Raw genomic sequence first — 24,888 nt, 5'->3', positions numbered from 1 at the left:
GTGTGTGTGTGTGTGTGTGTGTGTGTGTGTGTGTACACATGTGCATGTGTGCACACATATTTAATAAGCATTTCAAACCTGGAAAAATAAAATAATGTTAGTATACTTTCTTTAATGTGCTACTAGTACTTTTTAACCATTTATAGTTAGCAAATAAATCACAAACTCAATACTTCACTGAATTAAAAACAGACACAGATATCCAAGGCAAAAAGAGAATAATTTATTATAGATATTTCAATGGTTTCTCATTTTAGCTTAAAATATTGGGGAAAGGAGATGAGAAGTTTTAAAATCAATCATTAATACTCCAAATAGACTCCATTTATTACATTATAGCTATTGCTTCATTTAAATTATAAATCTTCATTTTAAATTCAAAAGTCTTATTTTAAATAAGAGATAATTGCAAACAGCACTAAACTAGAAAGCATATTTAATTTGTCAATGGCTTCACAATGAAGTCCTGGATAAAGATTGTGAATGGCTCCCAGCTTCATTTGTAAGCTACATTAAAGGCACATGGCATATTAAAATCTGCTATAGAATAGCATATTTAAGCAGGAAAAATTGTACATCATATTTTGGGGTTTTGTATTCTGTCAAGTTAAAAATTTCACTTTATGCCTAAAGGCATAATATCTTCATATAAATAAATAAATATGCACCTTTATAAAAAGTTATGCAATGAGTTGTCAACAATTATTTATTCAAATAAGGTGGCCATATTAAATCAGGACAGTACAGAATAAATTATTAGTTCAGATTTACAAACATCCATAAATAAACTGGGGAATTAGGAGAAAAGAACACAAATTTAAATACTTTTTGTATGCATAACTTGTGTTATGTATTTTTAATATTGCAAGTTTATGGGCAAGATCTATTCATTTTTATCTCTGTAAATTTGCTAGCCCTGTGATGAACATAAATTATTTGGAAGTGTCCTTTTTTAACCTCTAATAACAAACAACCTGAAATAAAGTATTATACTGAGGTTTTTAAAAAGAAATTGAGAACAGTTTTTACTGATTTGATAAAGAACTAGTCTAGGATGCAAATAAGTGTTTTTATTTGCATTCTTTTTGTTCTTGATGCAAATGCTTATTTGACACACTTGCTGTAAAAAGAAAACAAACAATTCTTTGGTTCTCCCATTGCTGAAACTTGGCAACAGTCAGCAAAATAATAGCATTCAGTATCTAAATGCCTGTGTTTCAAATTACAGCAGAAAGTGTCATGCATTTCACATCATGTTAATTGCACTAGTATGTAAATATAATTAAGAACAGTGCTCATAAAAAGGATGCTATATGACAATCTTCACCCATTGCACAGAAACTGAGGGATATACAGACCCCAACTACATGCGTTGGTGCACAAGAAACAGGAGAGAACAACTCCACAAAATGGTGAGAACATTCATCCCTTCAATCAGTCATTAAGAGAAGAGACTTGGCTTTAATAGAAAAGCAGAGAATGTTTACAAAGGAAGGAAGGAAGGAAGGAAGGAAGGAAGGAAGGAAGGAAGGAAGGAAGGAGAACTTTAAGTATTAAAGATAATTAGTGTAAGGGGTATTTTCTAGGCATTCCTCCTTGGGCTAACTCCATTCCTTGGGCTAACTCCTTGGGCTAACTCCATTAATTTATCGTGAATGCCTGGAATATTCTACTCTTTACATATTTATATTTATATACTTATATCCTTCATTTTTCCCTCTTGCAAGGGACCCTAGGTGAATGACATGGTCCTCTTCCGTTTTATCCTTACAACTTACGCAGTGAGCTTCATGACCTAGTGGATGGCTAGACCCACAACTCCGGAGCCACAGTCCAATTCTCTAACCACTACACCACACTTGTTCTCATGTGAAATCTTTTCACCAATGCTCCCTACTCATTATCAGTCATTAACCTTCTAATAATGACACTTCTTTGCTCTTCTGATTGTGGAAGAATTAGTGATGGTTTGTTTTGTTTTTAATGAAAATGTCTACAAAACAGCCATATAAAACCTTAGCTAATATATTGGTTAGACATTGTTCCAACACCAAACGTACTGCAAAAGCATCCTAATGAAATGCAATATCTTTGATGAATTCCAAAAATATACCTGTCATATACATAAATAACATTATTTCAAGCATCATTAGCATTACCTGATAATAAAACAAAATTTAAAAGATTATTCCCATAAAATGTTGTGGTAAACTCACATAGGAGTTACTGTACGGGAGGTCTGTAGCTCAAAAGTAACTGTTTACAGTCAGTACTAGCCAACACTTATAAATTGGTCTGTTACTATAAACAGGTCAAAGTCTTTGTCTAGAATCAACTGCTTAAATATGATCTCATGCCAATACAGAAACTCTGGAGAGACCGAACACAAATACTGTTAAGCACATGCAGAACGCTTGAATGCTGCCATATTCAAAAGCACATAAGTTTATAACTGATGCTTTACATAACATGTAAAATATATTTTTAAAACTTAATTTTAATTACACTTTGTTGAACACACATTTACTGAGAGAAATGTTTCTCCCTTGCTTCTAAACAAGCTACAGATCTGTTTTCTATGGTTGAAATGTGTGGCTTTAGTTGAGAAAATGTGATCAAACAAGGCTTGAACATTGATTAGTTTCATGATGTAAACTTTTAAAGTAGCAGCCACCAGTATTTATTTTCAGCAAATGATGCACAGGCATACATCACTTGACTTCTTCTCTTTAGTCATCAGAAATACCTGATTTGAGGTCTTTAAAGCATCACATTAGTATTTTCCTGTGTTATACATTTTTGATCCATGACTTTAATCTGCTCTTCCATCAGTAGTCTTGAACAGGAGCTAATTCTGGCACAAGATTTACAGTTATATTTGTATATAATTTGCTGACAAGAATAGTTGGTGTATATAACAGATTATTCAACCCATCAATGTATTGACGTTCTCGGGAATATCTTAACAGCTTGTATCTATGGAGGAAAAGTATAGAACATTGATAAAAGTTATAGAACCCAGGTTCAATTGGTTATACCACAAGCTATATTTTCAACCATAAAAGGCGCACAATTGATTATTCTGTGACAACAGTGAAACTATTTAACAAAGACATTTAAAGACACACAAACATATATTTACAGCTTATAATCGTAAAAAGACTTAACATTGCAATCCTATATGTATCTATTTAGGTGTAAGTCCCATTGAGTTCAGCAATGCATATTCCCAGGAAAGTAGGAAAAGGATTGCACCATAAAGCTGGGGATAAAGAAATGCAAAATGTCAAGACTACAGAATGCTTATTTTTACATCTAAAAGAGGTCTGTAGTATCAACTGTATCATCTGCAGTATCAAATCTGCCAGTGTACTAATAGAAAAGCTACAACCTGTAAGCCGTCCAGAGACGACAGTGATGGACGGCCTGTAAATGTCCTAAATAAATAAACTTATACCCTCTAATATACTTATAGCTTATCAATCACTGTTTTTAAGTGCACACTTAGTAAATTTTCATATTACAAGCAATGCTTGAAATGACATTAGGAGCCTAAAAGCTGTGCACAAACAATGCCATTGTTGCTGTGTGCCATCAAGTCATCAAGTTAATTTGAACACTAGAAATAACAATGGCATAGACCAGGCATGTCCAAAGTCCGGCCCAGGGGCCAATTGCAGCCCGTTTCAAATTTCGAGCGGCCCACCGCCTCTTCTCCCCATTGGCTCAGCCTGTCACTCATCCCCGCCAGCTGGCGTTTTTCCCTTCACTGCACAGCGGTTCCCGCAGCTGTCCCCTGCTCCCTCCTGCTCCTTCAAGGCTGGTGGTTATATTTCACCAGAAGATGGCAGTAGACCTGAGTCAGCACTCTCGCCTCGTGACCCTTGTGACACAAGGCTTGTGTGCCCATTTCTAAAATGGCGACTGTAACTAAAAAAAGGAAAGTTGACAGCGAGGGCCGCTGCTTCCAGGACAAGTGGAAATTGGAGTATTTTTTCACTGAAATATGAAACAACTGTGTCTGCCTAATTTGCCAAGAGACTGTGGCTGTTTTCAAGGAATTCAATATCAAGAAGCACTACTAGACGAAACATGCTAACTACGACAAGCTAACTGGGAATGAACGTGGCGAAAAATTGAAGGAACTGGAAGCTGCTTTAACGGCACAGCCGTGCTTTTTCACAAAAGCCCTTGAGTCAAATGAAAACGCCACAAAGGCAAGCTACGAGGTGGCAACGCTGATTGCCAAGCACTGCAAACCTTTTACTGAGGGTGAATTTATTAAAGACTGCGTGATGAAAATGGTGGAGAAAATTTGCCCTGAGAAGAAGCAAGAGTTTGCCAATGTTTGCCTGGCTCGTAACACTGTGGTACAGAGAATTGAAGACATTTCATCTGATATTAAGAGACAGTTAGAGGCAAAAGGAGTGGAGTTTGACTTTTTCTTGTTAGCCTGTGACAAAAGCACGGATGCATCTGACACCGCTCAGTTATTGATTTTTTTTGAGAGGAGTGGACAATGACATGAACATGAGTGAAGAGCTACTTGACCTCCAGAGCCTTAAGGACCAAACAAGAGGAACAGATTTATTTGTTTCTGTTTGTTCCGCCGTAGATGACATGAAACTACCGTGGAATAAAGTCACTGGGATTATTACGGATGGCGCACCTGCCATGGCTGGCGAGTGAAGTGGATTATCAACCCTAGTCTGTAACAAAGTCAGCGAAGGAGGAGGCAAAGCTATAAAACTCCACTGTATTCTTCACCACCAAGTTCCCTGTGCCAAACATCTGAAATATGATCATGTTATGAAACCAGTGATGAAGGCTATTAATTATATTCGCTCCGAAGCCCTGTGCCACCGCCAATTTCAACAGTTTCTACGCGACATCCAGGCTGAATACGGAGATGTTGTGTATCACAACAAGGTAAGATGGCTCAGTCGGGGGTCTGCATTGCAGCGCTTCTACTGTCTTAGGGAGGAAATCGGACAATTCTTGGCAAAAAAGGGACAACCGATGCCAGAGCTATCTGATCCTGTTTGGCTGGCTGATTTTGGATTTTTAGTTGACATAACATGACATCTGAATGTGCTGAACACAAGCCTTCAGGGGCAAAATGCAGTAGTAAGCCAACTGTATTCACTTATCAAAGCCTTTGAGACCAAGCTGCTACTTTTCCAAAGGCACCTGTCACAAACGCAGCCCAATACCACACATTTCCCATCGCTGCAGGAAATAATGACCAGTTTTCCACAGAACAATATGAGTGTGCAAATAAGGAGGTATGAAGCAAACATCTCATCTCTGGCTGAGGAGTTTCAACAGTGCTTTTGGAATTTTGCAGCTATTGAAAAGGAGAGCACGCTTTTTTCATCTCCTTTCTCTGTGGACCCTGATGACGTTCCAGACCACCTGCAGCTGGAGCTCATTGAGCTGCACTGTGACGCCGAGTGTTGCAGTCGGCACCAACAGCTCCCTCTTGTCAACTTTTACCACCAGCTGGATAAAGACAGGTTCCAAGAGATTCGAACATTTGCTAAGAAAATGCTGAGCTTGTTTGGTTCGACATACTTGTGCGAGAAGACATTCTCGGTTATGAACATTAACAAGAACCGCGTAAGGACAAGACTAAGTGACTTTCACCTGCGTGACATTTTGCGCACCAAAACCACTGTTTTTGAGCCAGACCTGTCCTATATAATGCAGTCGAGATCTCAGTATCACCCTTCACATTAGTTCAGTTATTTGTTTAGTCTTTCATAAAATAGTTCATTTGCATTTAATGTTAATGGTTCAAAGAATGTCAGGCTGAATGGTCAGCCCCCACACATTTTCACCTCACCAAATCTGGCCCTCCTTGCAAAAAGTTTGGACACCCCTGGCATAGACCAAATAGGAACAATTAATAAACATGAAAATTTTGCATATGAATAGGTGTGTCAGGCCTTCTTGCAAGATGTACCATATATTGAAAATGAAACCTTCTGTTAGTATAGTGATCCTTAACCATTATTCTTACCGTCCTAAGAACTGAACTTCTCCTCTGTGGTGATGAGGAATAGACTTATACTTTCCTAGTTCTCCTTCTGGTCTTGTTACATTGTAACCTACATAGTGAACCCTGTAATTCAAATAAGGAAGGAAGGAAGAACAAAACTTAAATTTAAAATTTAATCCACATATAAACCACAGTTCTATTAAACAACATGCACAAATAAGGAAATCTGTGTGCATGCAAGGTATTTTTGAAATTTCAAAGGTTTCTTCCATGGCTGAACAGGTAATATGGGCTATAAATGGTACAGCTCCATGAAGCAGAAACAACTGAATGAACACATTTCCTCTTGCATGGTCACACATCTTTGTAGGATTGGGGTTTACCTATATGGAAGAGGTGTGTGTGTGTGTGTGTGTGTGTGTGTGTGTATGTCTCAGTTTTCTTTTATTAAAAAAGTGACATAAACCTTGGTTTACTTGTCCAACTGATAACAGTCTCAGAAGATGTTAAAAATTCACATAAATGCACAACATATTCAAGAAATCAAAACAAAAATTCTGGCAAGATTCTAAAAAGCTTCCCATAAACACAGCAGGAAAAAAAATTCAAAAAACAGTGGCCAGTCAGCAAGAAAGCTCAGGAAAATAAAAGAGTTTCCCAACATGCTGGCACTGGTCACAAGAAAACAGAAGAGAAGAATAGTATAGTATAGTATAGTATAGTACAGTACAGTACAGTACAGTATAGTAGTAGAGCTGGAAGGTACGTAGAAAGCCAGCAAGTCCAACCCCATATTCCAATCCCACACATGGTCGCCCATCCAGCTGCAGGCCCATGCCTTTCCAACTTAGCAAAGGTCACTCAACATGCTAGACTGATGTTCTCATAGCTATGCAAGGTAAGGCATTAATTCAGAGTGAAAATGCTTGGGAGGCCCTGGGCGGGGGGGTTAACTGTGCTCATACTCTCACACCATGACTGTGACATCTTTGTCATTCACAGCACCTGTCCCACACTTGGCCCCTACAAAAGTCACCTTGCACTCTCTCACAGTCAACCACCAGTGACAGACACACTTCAGGGACTATCATTGGTTTGACATCCCTTTTCTAAAATATAGAATGAAATTTATGTAAAATTTATTATTTTTTAAAAATACTTTAATTTAGTTAAAAGTGTTTGGGTAGGTACAAAAGTGTGAGCTGCCCCATTTAAAGAAGCACAGAGTTTTGACAGCTAGCTCTCAAAATTCAGGCTTCTTTCAAAATTACCTTTTTGATGATGGTAAGGCTTTTTGAGAGGGGTATATGTGCATAAATATGTCTACACCCTGCTAAAAATAAAAAAACTGGGTTGCATTTTTGAAGAAACTGTTTCAGAAAGAAGCCTGAGCTTTGAAACCATGCTGTTTTCTCTGTGGGTCCATAAATAGAGCAGTTCTCGCTTTTACACCTTCCTGAGCACCTAGAATCTCAGGAAAAGGTGGAAAACTGTGGGGACATTAGGAACACTGAGAGCCACATCCCAAAATTAGAGAATCTCACAGTGAAAGGAAAGTGCTCAGACATACAAAAGCTGCACAAGCAAGAAGAATGAGCATCAAGATCATTGAATGAGCACTTTTAAAGCTTATAGGATTCTAAAATTTTTATTGTTGTATTCTTGTACAACAGATTGTTGTATTCTTGTACAACAGTCCCCTGCACATCTATGTAAAGTTTCATTTCAGTGCCTGCAACAGATAGCTTGCATGGGACTTCCATTTATTAATCCATGCTACATATTCTTTGAATGCTCACCTGTTCCAAAGGTCATCATCTTCTCCACCCCATCCCCAGAAAGCATTTGGAAATCCATTAATTTTTTTGAATTGCTCTACTGTTAGTCCACTAACACCACCAAAAAATTCATTGTATGGAAGACTGAAAATGAAAACAGGCAAATTTTAAACTGCGTAGTTTATTTAAATTAGTATAATTGTCTCTTCCAGCAAGAGATTCCATATCTCATATACAACTATCTTAGCTTAATAAACCACTTAAGATCAGTGGCTCCAAGATTTTGTGAAATGGTTGTGCAATATATAGATGCTTAGAAGCCAAATACACCTCTGAAAGATGAAACATAGCTATTTCTACAAACACACCATCTCCTGGAAGTATCACTAAAGCAAATTGATTAGCATACAGTGGGATGGCTGCATTTAAAGGGCTTGCATCTGTGAAAATAAAGCTTTGGATGTACATACTAGCATCCCAAGCATGGCAAACTACTTCCATGTGCCTAAAATGATCATGTGGCAACAGCCATAAAAACATAGATTTGAAACTATGGCATGCAAATTGAGTATTCATGTGTGGGAGAGCAAAAGCCTAACTGGGCATGCATCTGAAGTTGGTTCTTTAATGGGGCGGGGGTGGGGGAGTTCCCATGGGGGCAATGGTTGGAGGCAGTGGGAGCTACTTAAGTTCCATCCTGAAGTGCCAGAGTCCTTATTCCAATTGGGTATGGATGGATTTACATGAAAGTAGAGGAAAACAGCAATGTCAGCTACATTGTCAACTGTGTAGTTTGGCCCTTAATCTAAAGTATGTCTTACTATAAGAGTTTTGTTTCCTAACAAATGCTCAACATAGAATTTTAGTCTATTTACATGGCTATGTAACCAGCTGCCCCAACACAGTATCAATAAAACTGTAACAAAAGACCTTCTGAAGCCAAATTTCAACCAGTTTCAGAGAAGGAATATAATGAAATTGTACATAAATTGTCAAAGAATTCAGACCCGTAAATTTAGAACCTAGTGATTAACCTTTATGAGAGAAAACAGGATATGTGGCATATAGCCCAAAGCAGTGGATTACGCAAACAAAGCAACTTCACCATTGTTTCTATGCTTAAAGCTACCTAGGCCATGGTAGCTTATGCCAATGCCTATGCCAAGCATTAAAAGCCTTTAAATCACTAATTCCATTCATGTGAATTCAAGTAGTTCCAAGAAAAGTCTGGTAATATCAAAGGAAGCGCAATTTAAAATGTTTATTTTCCAATATTATACCATTCTTAATTGCAAAATTATGTTTAATTGCAAAAATAGAGGGATTCAGAAATAACTTTCTACACGTTGCAAATGAACTGGCTACTTACATGTACATGTATTTGTCCAGCTTTGTGGCAAAGTGACGCGGCATCTCACCACACCCATAATAATTTCGATCATTTTCAGGTAAGTGATCCACATCATGAAAGATTACACAGTCCCACTCACCATCCCTCACAGCTTCTTTGAAGCCAATGTTAAATAGCATTGCTCGGTTAAAGGGTTGTGTTCCAGTCTTAATAGAAGGGGAAAGACAGGGTTAAATAAAAAGACTAGCATATGTAGGTTAGATGCATACTAGCCTAATGCTAAAAGGGTTCTAGACAAACAGATGAATACAGATGGATCTAGATTTAGACAACAAATATCCAATGAAATAAATAGAACTTTCCTCATAACAATTTTAAGTTTTATTAATTTCAGTGGGTCTACTCTGTATGACTAAGTCAAGGTTCAATCATAGTTTAGTACATCCCTGCTAGCAGAAGAGAAACAGAAATTTTATTTAAGACATTTGACCGAAGACCAGACTCCCAAAAACACAGTTAGAATGTATAAATGATCATCTTTTGAAGCAATGGAAGTAAGTGTATTACAGCCAATCAAGGATTCCCTATAAAGAAGCAACACTCCTCATGAATTTTGTCTTAATATCTCAAGAGCAGCTGTTCCTAGCAATCATAATTTACAGATAACACTGAATACTCTTGAACTTTAATTCAAATATATATAATACTGCATTTGAATGTATGCTGAAACAAATAGAAAGCAACTTACCTGTTCAACAACATAAAATGCAAATTCCAGCCTCTGGTTTTGCAACATTGGTATCAGGTGTCGGAAAAATATTGGAAGATGTTCACGGCGATTGCGAAAAGGGATGAGTATTGCAACCTTTAAAAACATAAACCCAACTGAAAGCTATTATGTTAGCAGTACTGAATTACAGAACTCTTTTTCCAACTAATAAATCTCAACAAATAAAAAAGTGATAAAAATAACGTATTAGAGTTTTCTTACAGTTGGTTGCATTTGCAATGTGTGCTCCTTATATATTTTACACATGGCAAAATGTGCTACTGTTCTAAGCATAGTTATGCACAAATTTCAAAAAAGGTAGAACAAATATTTTGTGCATTCCTATAATATACGTAAAAAAACAGCCATTCAAAAATTGAAAGCATATGTCCTCATTTGTCCTTCCAACTTTGCAACATTGGCCTTTTTGCTGTCAAAGAGAATCCATTTCCTTTGACTTTGCATTAAATTTCAGGGAACAGGTAGATAGTTGAGCATAACATGCACATCAGAGCTTTTCATTGCTAAATTTATCCATAATATTATTTTCCTATGTTATGTTGGACAGAAATGTAGTGCATGATCTTGATATTTAGTGTTTTATATTTGTATGCATGCTATATCTGAAGAAAAACAGTCTGAAGGTTCAGATATGCTTTTAAAAGAAGTTTATACCTATCTTTATATAAAGATAAGCAATGTAAGCAGTAAGAAGTTTAAAATATGACATTTTAACCATTAACATAATTTCAGTTGATGCCTGAATACAACTTTAGGTTTTTGTCTTAAAAAACTGACAGGCTATGACCAGCGTGCCTTAGGGCAGGAGTTCCCAAATGTTTTGTGCCTATGGTCACATTTGAGAAACTGTTGTGGACACATAAAATCTAACCAGTGGATTTCCACTTTGGCATCTACCTGTTGTGTTTAGAGATCTTAGGCTATCTAATAAAAGCAAACAAGCAAGCAAGCAAGCAAACTTCATTACCTGTCTATTGGAAACACAACATCCCTTTTAAAAGGAATTATCTAATTTGGTTACTTGCTAATGTGCAATACAACTAATGCTTCCTTTAGAATGCAGTTGAGATGAATGGGAGCCTCCAAACTTGCAGACTTACATTCATCAAAAGCTGAGTGGGAAGAACAACAGAAGCGATCTTTGCCTGTCTGCTCCTGCTGCTCTGTATTCAGCCATTTAGCAACACCATCTCTGAAGGGGGAGGGGGGGAGGAGACTGGAAGCACAACAGGATACCTTGCATCTTGGCCTCCATATCTGCCACAGCCATGATTCGAGGCACAGACAAGATCAAACATGAGACAGCAGTCAAACAGAAACAGAAAGCAAAAGGCAGAATCAAATGGAAGTTCAGGGGTCAATAGCGTAAACAGGATCAAGGAAACAAGAATACAAGGCACTGCAAGCTGACGTGCTGTGTTTCCAACAGCAATCAAGTTCCATCTGAGAGCTGATTTAACTAGAGCTTCCAGAGTCCTAACTGGATTCATCAAAGACTTGGTGCTGTGGCTCTTGAGGCATGTGCTTTGCCTCCAAGTGGGGCTAGGCAGATGCTCAGGCTCCTCCTCAGATTCTGTGGAAGAAGAATAGTTCTCAGGGATTCTTCAGTGTTTACCAAAACTGGGAGATCTGGTGTAGCTTACTTGGAGATACCTATGAGTACCAGAATAAGGATGATGCATCAGGTTCTAGACTGCACAAAATCATCTACTGGGTTATCATAGGTTAGTTAGGCATAACAACCAAAAACCTGACAGATGGGTTGAATGCTGACCAAAAAGCTTAGGCTCAAGCTAAACAAATGAAGGTCCTGTTGGTTGACATACCACTGCAGGATTGGAAGTACAACTTGCTCTGGATATGGAAGCACTTCCTCTAAAGTTTCATGTATGCAGCTTAGGGGTTTTCTTGGATCCAGAATTGTGCCTAGACAATCAGAAGGCAGCAGTGACCAAGAGTGCCTTTTCCATCATCTGGTGGTATGCCAGGAATGCCCCTTCCTGAAGAAGGAAGATCTGACCACAGTAATCAATCTCTTAATTAACTCATGCTTAGATTAACTCAATGTGGGTTGCTTCTGAAGAGCTCAGGCTTACTTAATGCAAAACACCCATACTGGGGTGTGCATTTTACAAACTACGTAATAGTAGTCTTGAAACAACTGCACCAGTTTTCCATTTGTTTTTGAGCTCAACTCAAAATGCTGGGTTTTACCTATAAGCCCTATATAGCTTGGACCCAGGGTATCACCATATGAGCCTGCCTGGAATTGGCAGTCATCATCTGAAGTTCTGTTTCACATCCCATCTTCTAGACAGGTAAGATTGGCTAGTATTTATAGCAGAACCCATTTGTGGAATACCCTCCTCAAGAAGTTAGCCTCCTTTTTTAAATGCCCTTCAGATGGTTTGTGAAGACTATATTAGTCTGCTGAGCTTTTAATAGTTAATTTTGCCATCATTAATCCCTATTTTTAAAATGTGTTAGGATTTGTATTTCTATGTATTTTAATCTTTGTATTCTTACTAGACATCATCTCAAGCTGAAAAAAGACAATGAAAAATATTCTAAATAGAATATCTAATTTGATCTTAAGACAGTTAAACTTGTATCGCCAGTTAATGAATCCATTTTTCTAAAAAGTGCTTTTGAAAAGCCTCAGAAAAGATGGCTTTCTTAACCTGTGAAAGGATGACAGATTTGGCACCAGCCAGGCTTCAGTGGGGAGGTTATCCCATGGATGGAAGGCAACCACTGAGAAACCCTCCACAGTTGCCACAGATTGCAACTTCTGAGAAGGATTCTTACAAATTGTAAACAGGTTAATGGAAAGTGGCTTCACCTCACCTTCCAACGTGGTTTGCAGTCTTTTGGCTTCCAATGACCACCTGGTTCAATGTCTAAATCTTTTGCAAACATTTGCTGAATGTCATCCAAACTAATTTCACTCATATTGGCATCAATAAAGCCTCCTAGGTAGCAAGAAACATAAAATATTAATTTTGATTCTAGTTTTTGCCCATAGTTATAACTAATGGATATATTCTACATAGCTAATATTATGCAGAGAAGCAATATCCTGTTATCAATTCATACAGACCTCTATCGAATGCTGACTGTCCATCAATGATCTATGATATATGGATGTTATCAACTTTGTTCCATCCATCTGTTTCAGATTGTCACATAGTTTTAATTCTATCAATTTAAAAAGGTCCACAAGCTCATGAAATCCACAGGGTGGATTTCTGATTGGAAAATGGTAGTCTGTTGGAGAATCAGTGCACCAGATTCTTAGAAATTCAAACCCATTTGAATTAACAAATTCATTAACATCCACTAGGTAGAACACAAGTCATTGGAGGAACTGTTCTCCTCTCATACCATTTAACCCCCAGGTTGGAATAGTTTAGGAAGGCACAGGAGGAATGCAATGGTGAGGAAAGCAAGGCTGCCTCATGTTCCATTTTAACCATTGCCTTCCAAATGCTGCTGCTTTGCAATTCAAGAGAAGACAGGATTCTGCTTGTCAAGTGTAGAACATCCAATAAACATAGGAGAGACATATGTGATACTACTTTGTTGAATTTCCTTCAGATTAATGAATGTCACTGGATATTGTTCTCCCCTGCCAATAGCTGAATTGAGGGGGGAGGTAAAACCCCCTTAACCTAACTTTAAATGTTAAAAAATCTAAAACTTTCACTGTGCCCTCTTGCCACTCTGACTTGTGCTACACTGAGGACTGATTCATACTTTAAAGCATAGACATTTTCTGCTTCAGTGCATTATTTGATAACTATCCCAAATGAAAAGATAAAATTCATTTTTGTAAACATGCACTAGATACAAACCAGAGAACTTCACCCAACTCTGATTTTTCAGGACGTGGCATTGTGTATTTACACAAATATCTATCCCCCCTGCCGTTTACTTGAATTTATCACTGCAAACACTGGCCTGGTTTGACTATAATCCTAAACTGAAGTTGAACATTATGCATACAAGCCTGCTACCAACTCCCTGCACCACAGCCACAATGAGATCAGAGCTTCTGCTTCCGTTTTCGGCCATGTTTGTGTGATCAAACAACCCCTGTTGACAGGGTTATTGACACCACAGTGGGCTGTGGCATGTGCCAGCACCCATTTTTAATATTCAAGGAATGAATGCCAGCTTGTTGTGTTGACTTTTAAGATTCCATAAGCATTGTTTAACCTTAATGCAACTGACCACAGTAGAGTTCAGATGACACAACACGCTGAGGTTGTAACTTAAATTTTCAGAATGATCCATAGTTTTAGAACTTGATTGAAGGACAGTGTTTTAAAGTCATTTTAATATTCTAACAGGTTATATAGTACAGTGAAAAACTTACTCATATAAGGCAACTTTTCTGGACAAGGTTGGCAAGGAGAGTAAGTGAAATTTTCTGGAAGATACATCACAGTCTGAGCAAGGTTATCACTTGTGTTGTTGCCTTCAGGGTAATCTTAATAGAAAGAAAAATAAGAAGATGCATTGTTCAGCTATTTTGATGTTTGCTAGGCAATATCTTCACATAATTCTAAAATCACTACACCGATTTGTATGTAAATTGCTTCTGCATATTAATTATGTGTTTCTGAACTTAAAATCATCTGTCAGGAAAATTTAAAAATGAAAAACTGTACATTCTTACCTGTGCCATTTAATGTAGCATTTTTGTTAGTGTACAACCTGATCATATGTCCTATTGTTTTTACATTTTCTCTCAGCATTATACCTCGTGCTTGTACCATAAATAAATATGTGTTTGCTGTTGAGGAAAGAAAAATCTAAATTAGCTTTCATTTGAAATATAAAATTGAATACACAATGCTTTAATTATGACCCCAATGAACATTTCAGGTGAATCAACACAGTTGAATCAGTTAAAGTGCTGACAAAAATGCAGGGTCTATGAGCTATGAGGGTCTTAAGAATACTTTGAATATGAAATGAACAAAGTTCAGTATGAAATATAGAATAGAAGCCTTTTTTTCTCATTAATTCTGCAAAACTCTATTAGATGTGAAGAGTGTTTCTGAAATAAAAGGGAAAAAAGGAATAATTATGTGTAGCTCCAACATCTGTTCTTCTCACAGATCCAACAGGCACTTGATGCTAATTGCACTGATAATCTGTCTGGTAAAAAATATGCAAGCACAAAAGAACATTCTTCTGTACAACTCAATCCCATGATGCACTAGTAATAACTATAAGCAGAAAGCTGCATTTACTGGGTAACTCACTGATATGATACCTTGCCATGTCAATATCTCTCTCCAAGGAAAAAAATCACATTGTTTCTGATCCATGCAGCTTTCTACTTACACATACACCACAGGTATGGTATCACTTCTACAGCATAGGATTAAAAATCAGGTGAGATTGCACACAAAAAATACCATACCTTTTATCAACCTACCTTTTCAACAAGACAAAGAATCTTGTTGAAAAATGAAATTACAAATAGAACAGTAACAGTATGTATCACTACTTGAAATTGCATCACTAGCATGAAGAATATAAAGTAGATAAAAGTATAGCTTTAATTTACATCCTATTAGACCCTATCAGGCATGCTGTAAACAAATTTATTAAATAGAATGTATCACAGGTAGAAACCTATCACAGCAAAACCACTACATGAAACAAATCACATATCATACCCAAAGCAATATCAAACAGTCATGAAAGATTCCCAGTAGGATTATGCTTTCACTATATTAGTTAAATTTAGGTTATTCACACGCAGGCAACCCCTAAAAAAATATTCTGTCTTAGAAACCAATGCAAAATTAAACTCAGTCAGGCTGGCTGTTTTATCTGGCCCATTCCTTATTTTTTCAGGAAAGTACATATACCAATAAATATGCCATTTACCTGGACCAAGAAGCATGAAAACCAAAACACTGTTAATAAAGATAGCTAGCTGCTGGATACAGTTCTCAAATGCTAAAGGCTTTCAGAAGACATTTCTATGAAGCATGAACAGTAAGACCCTGTCCCCACATTTCAACTTAGCAGTACCACAATATCATAGACTAACATCTTAGGTAATGCACATGACCAGCATCTTCTCTTGACAGAAAACAGTCAACCAATCAAGGTGGCAGCACAAGTATTTTTAAGCCCAAACAGATGAATGAAAAGCAGTTCACTTCAGCATCAGAGGCCCTCTGCTTCTTCCCTTCCCCCTTCTTTTCCGTTTCCTTTCAATTTCAGACATCTTCACCAAGAGACCTTATCTTTCTTCTGCTGCTATCATCTAACTCAAGTCCCACTAATTGCTTCTCAGTTCTGCTAAATATTCCAAGTCTTCTTAAGACATTCAAAACTTAGCTGAGGTCTGCTTTCTGTTCCTACCCATGGCAACATCACACAAGAAGGTTTCTCCTTGAAATCCTTCTCCCTGCAGGCCTTCCAAATCTTCTCCAAAGGGTGGGGATACCATTCAGAGCAGAACTGGAAGGTACACCTGAGGGATGGGGAGGGCAAAACTATTCTGCCAGTGGTTTCCATTCTGCAACTTCACTTTCAGCTGTCCCACCAATGTTACACAAGTTATAGGTTCCCTTTATGTAAAAATGGGTTTGTGTGCATAATATTTTAGCTCTGCATAGTATTTTATCCTGCATAATATTTTAGCTCTTATGTAAATAAGGCTGGATAAGCCTCAGGCTCACATATGCACCAACCCCTCTTCTCTTCAGTTGACACAAAGGTCAGAAGCACCCACTTTCCATTTAAACTAGCTTGATTTGTACATTCAGCAATAACAAACTGTGGTTATGCAAAGGTCAAACTGTGACTTGGAATTCTGATTTTTTCAATAAACTTTAGTTTAAACTAACTGCAGTTCTAGGTTCATACATTCATGACAAACTGCAGTTACTTTATAACATGAAGTTATATGGTTCCAGCCCCCAAATTGTGACTAGAACAGAAGTGGGAAGGAGAGAGGAAGTACATGGTCCTTAGGCTCATACAAGTATATGCATAACTCACCAGTGAATTACAGGAAAGGAAAAAGATGAAATGCATTCATTACGAAACCAAAAAGAAAAGTCTGTCTAAAAAAAGGTCATGCATTCCCACTTCCTCAATTTAATACAATCATTATATATGAACGTCAGAATCTTCAGAGAGCTATTGCTATTAGTTTAAATAAAACTGCAGCACTAAGTGTACCTCCTTGTAACAAGAGCCAAGATCAGTGTGACAAATCAAATCCTGATGCAGTATCTATTCTGCCTTTAGATTAACTGAATTCATACAACAGGCAAACTTGTATGGTTACCATGGTTCATGGGGTTTTTTTACCTTAATCTAACCAACGGACAATCAAGTGGTTTCTATTTAAACAGGGTTGCCATCCTTTCTGCTGAGTCCTCCCATGCTTGGCAGGTATCCCATCAGCCACTGTGCCAGAAACTCAGTCCAAAGGTGCATCACTCCCTGTCTATGTTGCCTCCCTTTTCCTTATTAGTCCATGCATAAAGGCTAGATAACTGGAGCAGCTCCTGCAGTTGCCAGTCTCTACAGAGGATTCTGTGGTAGTAGCATACCATGAGCAAGGAAACCATGCACTTGGGTTCAGACAACATGACGAGCCGTGGTAGTACAAAGAAACCATAGAACAGGCTATGGTTTCTTATTGTGGCTTCTAAAAACCAAACAAACCATGCTGAAATGCCATGACAGGGTTCCTATGACACAGTAGACCATCCTCCACAAGAAATCAATATGACTTGTCATGTTGTGCAAACCTGCACATTGAGTCCAGATTGAAGCATGTGTTAGGTAAAAATTCAACGTGTTGGTTTTGTGACCTTGAAAACTATAAACTGTTTGGGACCAGATTATCTGAAGGATTATATGAAATTATATGAGCCTGCCTAAGCACTGAAATTAGAGCATAAGGCTTATTTTCTGGCCTACAGATAAAGAGTTTTTATGGCTTTGCTATTGCTAATTTTTAAAACTTTAAATGTTTTAATTATACTATGTTTTATCAATTAATGAGCTGTGGTTGAATAATCTTTTCTTCAGATTTCAAGTCAATGTTTTTAAAATAATGGTTAAATTGTAATTATTACTGTTTGTTGTTATAATAATAATAATAATAATAATAATAATAATAATAATAATAAAACTGCCTGGTGAGTATGCCATAAATGGTAAGTTTATTTTTAAAAATACACCAATAAGCTATATCAATGGGGGAAATGTTGATTTGTATTCTAAGCTGTAGTCACACTGTTTCATCAGGATAAATTTGCTTTGAAATGACTGCCATTGAGCACTTCTCCCCATCTTGGATGCACTCCTTAACTTGGTGAAGGCTTTGAGAGTGTCAGGGAAGCCAAGAGCAATGCTGCTAAGAGGTCAGGCTGCCCCCTAGGCAGAGTTATCCAAGGTGAAATGATCAAAATGGGCACACCAAACTAGGATGCTCCCACCTACTTAAGGAGTAACAGTCACAATAGCAGAAGAGAAAGGTGATGCAGGCAGAGGAACTCCTGAAGGAGAGCTATTGCACAGCATCGATAGCTGAAAGTAATACTGATGGAAGGGCTTTCACAGACCATGGCAGTTATGGTCAATCTAACTCTGGATAGTACTGTGCAGAAGAAGGCAGAAGCAAACCACTAAGGCAAGATGCTGCATAGACCATAAGAAAATATAATGCAAAGTCTGGCTTAATAATATTAATCAGAATTCTCAGAAAACCTATCAACATAACCATTGTTGAAGTCTACACTCCAACATCTGATGCTGAAGAAGAAACTGTAGCATCCAAGAAGAAACTGATGACACACTGAAACAGGACTTGTTGATAATCATAAGTGACTGTAACACAAACATATGAAAAAACCAGACTCAAATGTTGTAGGAGAACCGATGACTGTACACAAGGCCATCAGCAACTGTTAATACAGAAATCAAAGAACCCACATAATTGGAAGTACATGATGGATAAACTGTTTTCTCACTGCCCAAACAAGCGATTGTGAAACTGACAGAGAACAAGTGACATCAACAACCAGAGCAAAGCTGAAAAAGATGGAAGTATAGTACCAAAGAACATTTTAAATCATACTCCTGATGAATGCAAAGTCAACATAAAGAACAGATTTACATTACTGATCTCAACAAACCATGGCCAGAAGAATTGTGGGTTGAAACCAAATATTTTATTAGGAAGAATGCAAAACTACAATTTACTGTAATAAAAAAAGGGTGGGGGGGGGGGGAGAAAAGCCTAAGTGGATGACAGAAGAAATACAGTTGCTAAGCAGAGATAAGAAGCAAAAGCAAAAGATAGTAATAGGATCAGAAGCATGAATGCAACAGAAAGAACTATTATAATGGACCATGCAAAGAAATAGAAGAGAACCAAAAAAGAAGAAAAACAAAGGACCTCTTCCAGAAGATCCAAGAAATCAAAGAGAAACTCAGACCTAGATTAGGAATGTTAAAAGACCAAAAAGAGAGCATACCATCTGACCAGGACAAAACACAGAGAAGGTAAAAACAATCTACAGAAGAACTATATAGAAGGGATAAAAGAATTCCTTTAAAGAGGAACCCATGAAGAAGAGCCTGCAATATTATGAAGGTCTCTCCAAAACCACTTGGAAGGTGTAAGGCATCCAGAGTAGATACCAAATATAATTATGCCAGCCTATCAGTCCAAATCCTAATAAGAATATGCTAACAAATATGGAAAAGGCCCACAGACCAGAAACATCCAATATACAGTTCCAAAGAAAGGGGATGCTAAGGAGTACAACAACTTTGCCACTATTGCATAATTTTCTATGCAAACAAAGTGGTGCTTAGGGTGAAATTTACTCTATGTGGAGAAAGAAATGCCTGATAATCATGCTAGATTCTAAAAAGCAAGAGGCACTCAATATCATATCATAAATATCTGTTTGCTACTGGACCTCATTAAGGAATTTCAAAAGATCAATCTACACTTTATAAACTACAACACAGTCTTCAGTGTGGATCATGAGAAGCTATGGGTGTGCCTCAGCTCTTGATTGTTCTGACATGTAACCTGTACTGTGGTCAAGAAACTATTGTCAAGACAAAATAAGGAGAAACAGAATGGTTTCCTATAGGAGAGGATCTCAGACAATGGTGCATTTTACTTCCCTGTCTGCTCAATCTGTTCACAGAACATAATATAAGGAAAATTGGATTACGATTGGGCAAAAGAGTGAAAATTGACAGAAAATACCTCAATAATTCAAGCTATGCAGATCATACCACTTTGCTGGTAGAAAACAGTGATGATTTGAAACAACATCAAAAATCATTGCTAGAGAAGACTCACACAGCTTTATCATCCACAATAAATAATTGTGAAAGATTACCTTGGTCAATTATCAATTTTAAGGGAGACTGCAGCCATGAAATTAGAAGACTGAGACTTGAAAGTGTAGCAATGCAGGAACTAGAAAAGATCAATTGTATGGATGTTTCACTGGAGACTAAGGCCAAGATCATCCACACTACTGTATTGCCAATCATATGTACAGGTGTGAAAGCTAGACAGTGAAAAAACCTGACAGGAAGAAAATTGATGCATTCATAACATGGTGCTGAGGGAGAGCTTTGTGAATATCCTGGACTGACAAAAGGACAACCAACTGGATCCTGGATCAAACTGAGCCAAAACTTGCCCTGGAAGCAAAAATGATTTCATATTCATATTTACCATATTTCAGGGACTTCATGAGAAGGCCAGGCACACTAGAGAAGCCAATAATGCTAGGGAAAGTTAAAGGCAGAGGAGGAAGACCATATGAGATGGCTTGATTCCATAAAGGAAGCCACAGTCCTGAGTTTACAAGAGCTGAGCACGGCTGTCAAGGGCAGGACATTTTGGAGGTCACCCATTCATAGTCACCACAAGTCAGACTTGACAGCATGCTACAACAACATAAAACACTTCTGCAGGAAAACTCCAAGTTAAATAAATAAATTTTACAGCTGTCGAAAGCAATGCTTGGGTGGGCTGTTCTAGTCACAAATTTTGTCACAGGTATTGTCATCTTACTCAGCCATCTTACACAATAACTTACACAGTCATCTCACACATTTAAGCACCACCACCAGGAAGGTGGGTGTGCTTTTGTCAGCAGCAACAATTCCCAGTTGGAATGCTGATGAAACTGATGCATCCTGTTCCTTGAAGCCCCACTCCTATGGTAACATTATAGACAGATGTGCATCACCCATAGCAGGAAAAAAACCAATCCATGCTGTAACCCATATAAGCCTTTGGTACTTGGTTTATTCCTGGGAAGGCAGGGAAGTGGGTGGTGTGTGTGTGTGTGTGTGTGTGTGTGTGTGTGTGTGTGTGAGAGAGAGAGAGAGAGAGAGAGAGAGAGATCATCATATGTTTTGGTATCTTACAATGAAACAGTAGCAATTTATGAGTTCCTGCAGGCCACTTTGTGTTCCTTGCAAGTGGAAATAGGTGGGATATAAATGTAATAATTAAATATCTGTCCCTGCCTTAATAGCTGCAATAACAGGTAATGACTTCCATGTGTGAAAATAATCGCTACACAGACTTTCCCATCATCTCCCATAATTTTAACAACATATTTTCCAATGGAGAGAACAAATTCCACTATAAATCACCTCTGGAGGGGAAACCCAAGATAATGCCTGCATAGTTGCATCGATCAGCCCCAAACGAATCCTTAGGAATTGGGCAGGCTTAGAGTGGCACGTCTTTTAAACCCACCCACCGACCTTGTGGGGGGAAAAGCCAAGATCTCTTCTTACCTATTCCAGGAGCCACATATATGAAATAGAGACAGGAGGAGGAAAAGGAAAAGAAGAAGAGGAAAACGAAGATGGAGCGGTTGGAGACTCGCAGTGCCTTCTTGAAGAGAAACATCCTCCTCTGCCAAGGCAGGGGCAACCCCTCCCTAAACCCAGCGGCTGGCGGCGGCGGCGGCGGCGGCACTTCCCAGGCAGAAGGTGGCAAAAGCCGCCCACGGACTAGATTCCAAAGCAAACCAGCCGCTAAGAAAGCCAAAGGAGGCTCGGCTGGGCCCTCGGGATGGCAGGAAGCCCAAGCAGCAGCAGGAGGGATGGACGCGTCGACATGATCGGAGTGGTGAGGCAGCCACAAGACGGGTGGGGTTGAGAAGATCCCACGCAATACGGGACACCGAGGGAGGGGGGGAGGTCTTGCATTCAAACACCAGGGAAGGAGGAGGCTGCCGGGGAAGCAGCGATGGAGAAGGGGAGATCGCGTGGCGATGGACGCGGGAAGAGCGGGGCAGGGCTTCCTGGCGCAGGAGAGAGTCCGCAGGAGGCTGGAGAGAGGCGTCCAGAGCTTTTGCGCCTCAAACGCTCCCGGGCTCGCCCTGGCCCCAGCTGCGTCCGCCAGAGGCGGCGCTCCTCCCGGCCGACGCGTGGGTGGGCTCTAGCGGTGCCTGTAGAGGTGAGGCAGCTGCTGCCGATTGGCTCCGGGTCTCCTCAGCCCACCAGAAGCCGACTCAGCCTCCTCCGCCCTCGTCCTCTTGGCGGCTGGCAGCGTCGCCCGTGGCCATCGCGGCATCCCCGCAGCTTGCCGGCTCCTGCCCTCTCCCCTGTCAAGCCCTCCCGCCGCTTCTCGCAGGGGCCGGGCAGGTGCCTCTACTGCGGTGGCGGCGAAGCGGGGGCGCGCGCGCGCCGGAGCTTCCCAGCATGGCCACGGACTGCAGAACTCCGCGCCCCGAGGGAGGCGGAGGAGGAGGCGCGTGCATGCGCCGCTCGCGCGCGCCTCGGCTGCAACCAGGTGCGCGAGCAGCAGCGGTGGTCCCTCGGCCGGGGGGCGAAACCTGCGCCGCCCTGTCTGCATTGGTCGAGCGCAGGAGGCGTCTTCTGCACCGACTCCGAAGAACCGGGATTTAGATGGGGAAATCTGGGTGCCGTGCAGATCACTTCGGGGCAGAAAAGTTACTTCGATAATCCAAATAGCCTGTATTAAGATTGTCTTTAGTGGGTTTATTTAGAAATTCTTAGTAACCCTGCTTAAAGCTGCAATCCCCGCAGCTTCTAAAACCCTTTTAGAGTGGACAAGTTTAGCTTTGATTCCCAAGGGGTTTTGTTTTCGCTTTGCTTTGCTTTTATCCCCTAAACGTAGCTGGTAATATATTCAGAGAACCTGAGACAGTACTACTTGGAAGTGGGTAGGTATGCATCTGCTTAAACGCTGCTATGTTGACAGACCTGAACAACTGGAAAATACGTATTTCAGTTCCAGCATCGGATGTGATGCTGTGGGGCTAAAACAAGCAAAAGCCAGTCCAGGTGCCTAAAAAGTACCCTGCCGCTTTGCTTTCTGTAGCCTGTCCAGCCTTCCTGGTGTTGCTGCTACCACAGTATATGAGGAGCAGCATTTACTCGATGTGCTCTGGAGAGCTGGAGAGGGCTGTCAGTTGGAGATGCACAGGAAGTTGCAAAGCCGACTCTACACGCCTAGGGACCCTAGCATCTTGTTGCAGATGGGGCCCTACCCACCCGCTGAAGCCAACCTGCCAACTCACCAAAGGCACCCATCCAAGTTACCCACCTGCTCACCAGCTTGCTGGCCAAACACAGAAGCTCCCAGTAAGTCCTCTAGTCTGGTTTTCTTTTCATCCCATAGTGGCAGGCTAGTAAAGTGCTGATGCACCCAACCAGCCAAGCTTGCAGATTCCAAATGCAATTTTAATTCTTTATTTTTTAAAAAAAACTTAGCTTATGGGTAGCAGCAATCTGAACCAATCAAATTCTGCCTTTTGAAGGGGTGGACTTGACCAGTGAGGGCATGGGGGAAGGTAAAGGCTGCCCTATGAGCCTCATTGGCCTTGTAGCTCCCAAACTGCTTGATTAGTTCAGAACTCTGCCATTCAAAATATTTTTAAGCCTTTTAAAATGGGGTGCTGTGGGCCCTGCAATCTTAGCCATGGGACTTCTTTAACCACTAGGGCCAGATGGAAGGTGAGGAGGCTAGCTGCAGCTGTGACAGGTTTAACAGCAGGAAAGGGCTCTTCTGAGCCTCTGGACCCTTGGCAGATGGCTTGCCATGCCAGCACTGACACCAGAACTTCAAGGTGGGCCAATATCCTTGAAGGGTCTTTGCTCCAAAATACAGTCCTACTATTCAGGAAGAGCTTGGCTTGGCAATACATGGAATCTGTTGTCCTTAGCTCTGCAATAGCAGCCACATGTTCTCCCTCTGCATGGGCAACGATAGCATGAAAAGGAATCCTGTCATCCATCACCAACTTGCTTCTTCCCTGGAGGGAGGTGCAAAATGGCCAGATCCCATTCTGGAGTCAAAGGGAAAATGGCAAGGCCATAACAGCAAACATGCTAGTATTTTTAGCTTACAACTCCCATGGTCAGTAGCCAGGCTTTCAGAAAGGCATTTAAACGATTTAGAAGGGGAAACTGCATAAGAGGAACTCATCAAACCATCAGTGGTTAAGGGAAAAGACGTATTTCCATGGAAGTGGGCTTTGGCCTTGTGAGGAATGCTGGTAGGCTGGATGAGGCCCCTAGACACTAGTAAAGTAAAAGCTAGAGTGGCTTCTAAACTGGTGTGGCAATATGTGCATTTACTGAGGGTTGACTACATATGGACTTGTCTAACTTGGCCTAGAAGAATCAGGTTACAAAACATCTTATTGTGTAAACTTGTTTTAAATTTTCTTTCTACTGATTTTCCCTTCATTGGGTTTCTCTGAGCAACATGTGTGCCAACTACTTGACTCTTCTGAGAAAAGTCATGCTATCAATAACCCAGTGTAAAAAGGTAAAGGTAAAGGTTTCCCCTTGACATTAAGTCCAGTCATGCCCAGTGAAGCAATGACAAAATCCATACAGCTTTAGGAATGTTTCAGGAATGTGACATTATAAATGGAAGAAAGGATAGGTGTTG

General features: G+C 39.7%; 1 protein-coding gene across 2 annotated transcripts; it reads right to left on the bottom strand.

Moving 5' to 3' along the window:
* Positions 1-2,828: 2,828 nt before the first annotated feature.
* On the bottom strand, positions 2,829-21,870 carry B4GALT6 (beta-1,4-galactosyltransferase 6). 2 transcript variants are annotated; one of them, XM_044424197.1, is made up of 9 exons: positions 21,756-21,870; positions 14,602-14,718; positions 14,299-14,412; positions 12,768-12,892; positions 9,879-9,995; positions 9,149-9,336; positions 7,801-7,923; positions 6,023-6,124; positions 2,829-2,976 (listed from the first exon to the last, which is right to left on the bottom strand). In XM_044424197.1, exons 1-9 carry the CDS (start codon positions 21,868-21,870, stop codon positions 2,829-2,831), a joined length of 1,149 nt encoding a protein of 382 aa, XP_044280132.1. The 2 variants fall into 2 exon arrangements, with proteins under 2 accessions (XP_044280132.1, XP_044280133.1); XM_044424198.1 differs by lacking the exon at positions 14,602-14,718.
* Positions 21,871-24,888: the final 3,018 nt, after the last annotated feature.

Source organism: Varanus komodoensis, unplaced genomic scaffold (assembly GCF_004798865.1).
Source record: "Varanus komodoensis strain SLA01 unplaced genomic scaffold, ASM479886v1 scaffold14_1, whole genome shotgun sequence".
In the NCBI taxonomy this organism is placed as follows: domain Eukaryota; kingdom Metazoa; phylum Chordata; class Lepidosauria; order Squamata; family Varanidae; genus Varanus; species Varanus komodoensis.
Note: the sequence above shows the minus strand (reverse complement) of the source record. Positions and strands in the feature narration are given on the sequence as shown.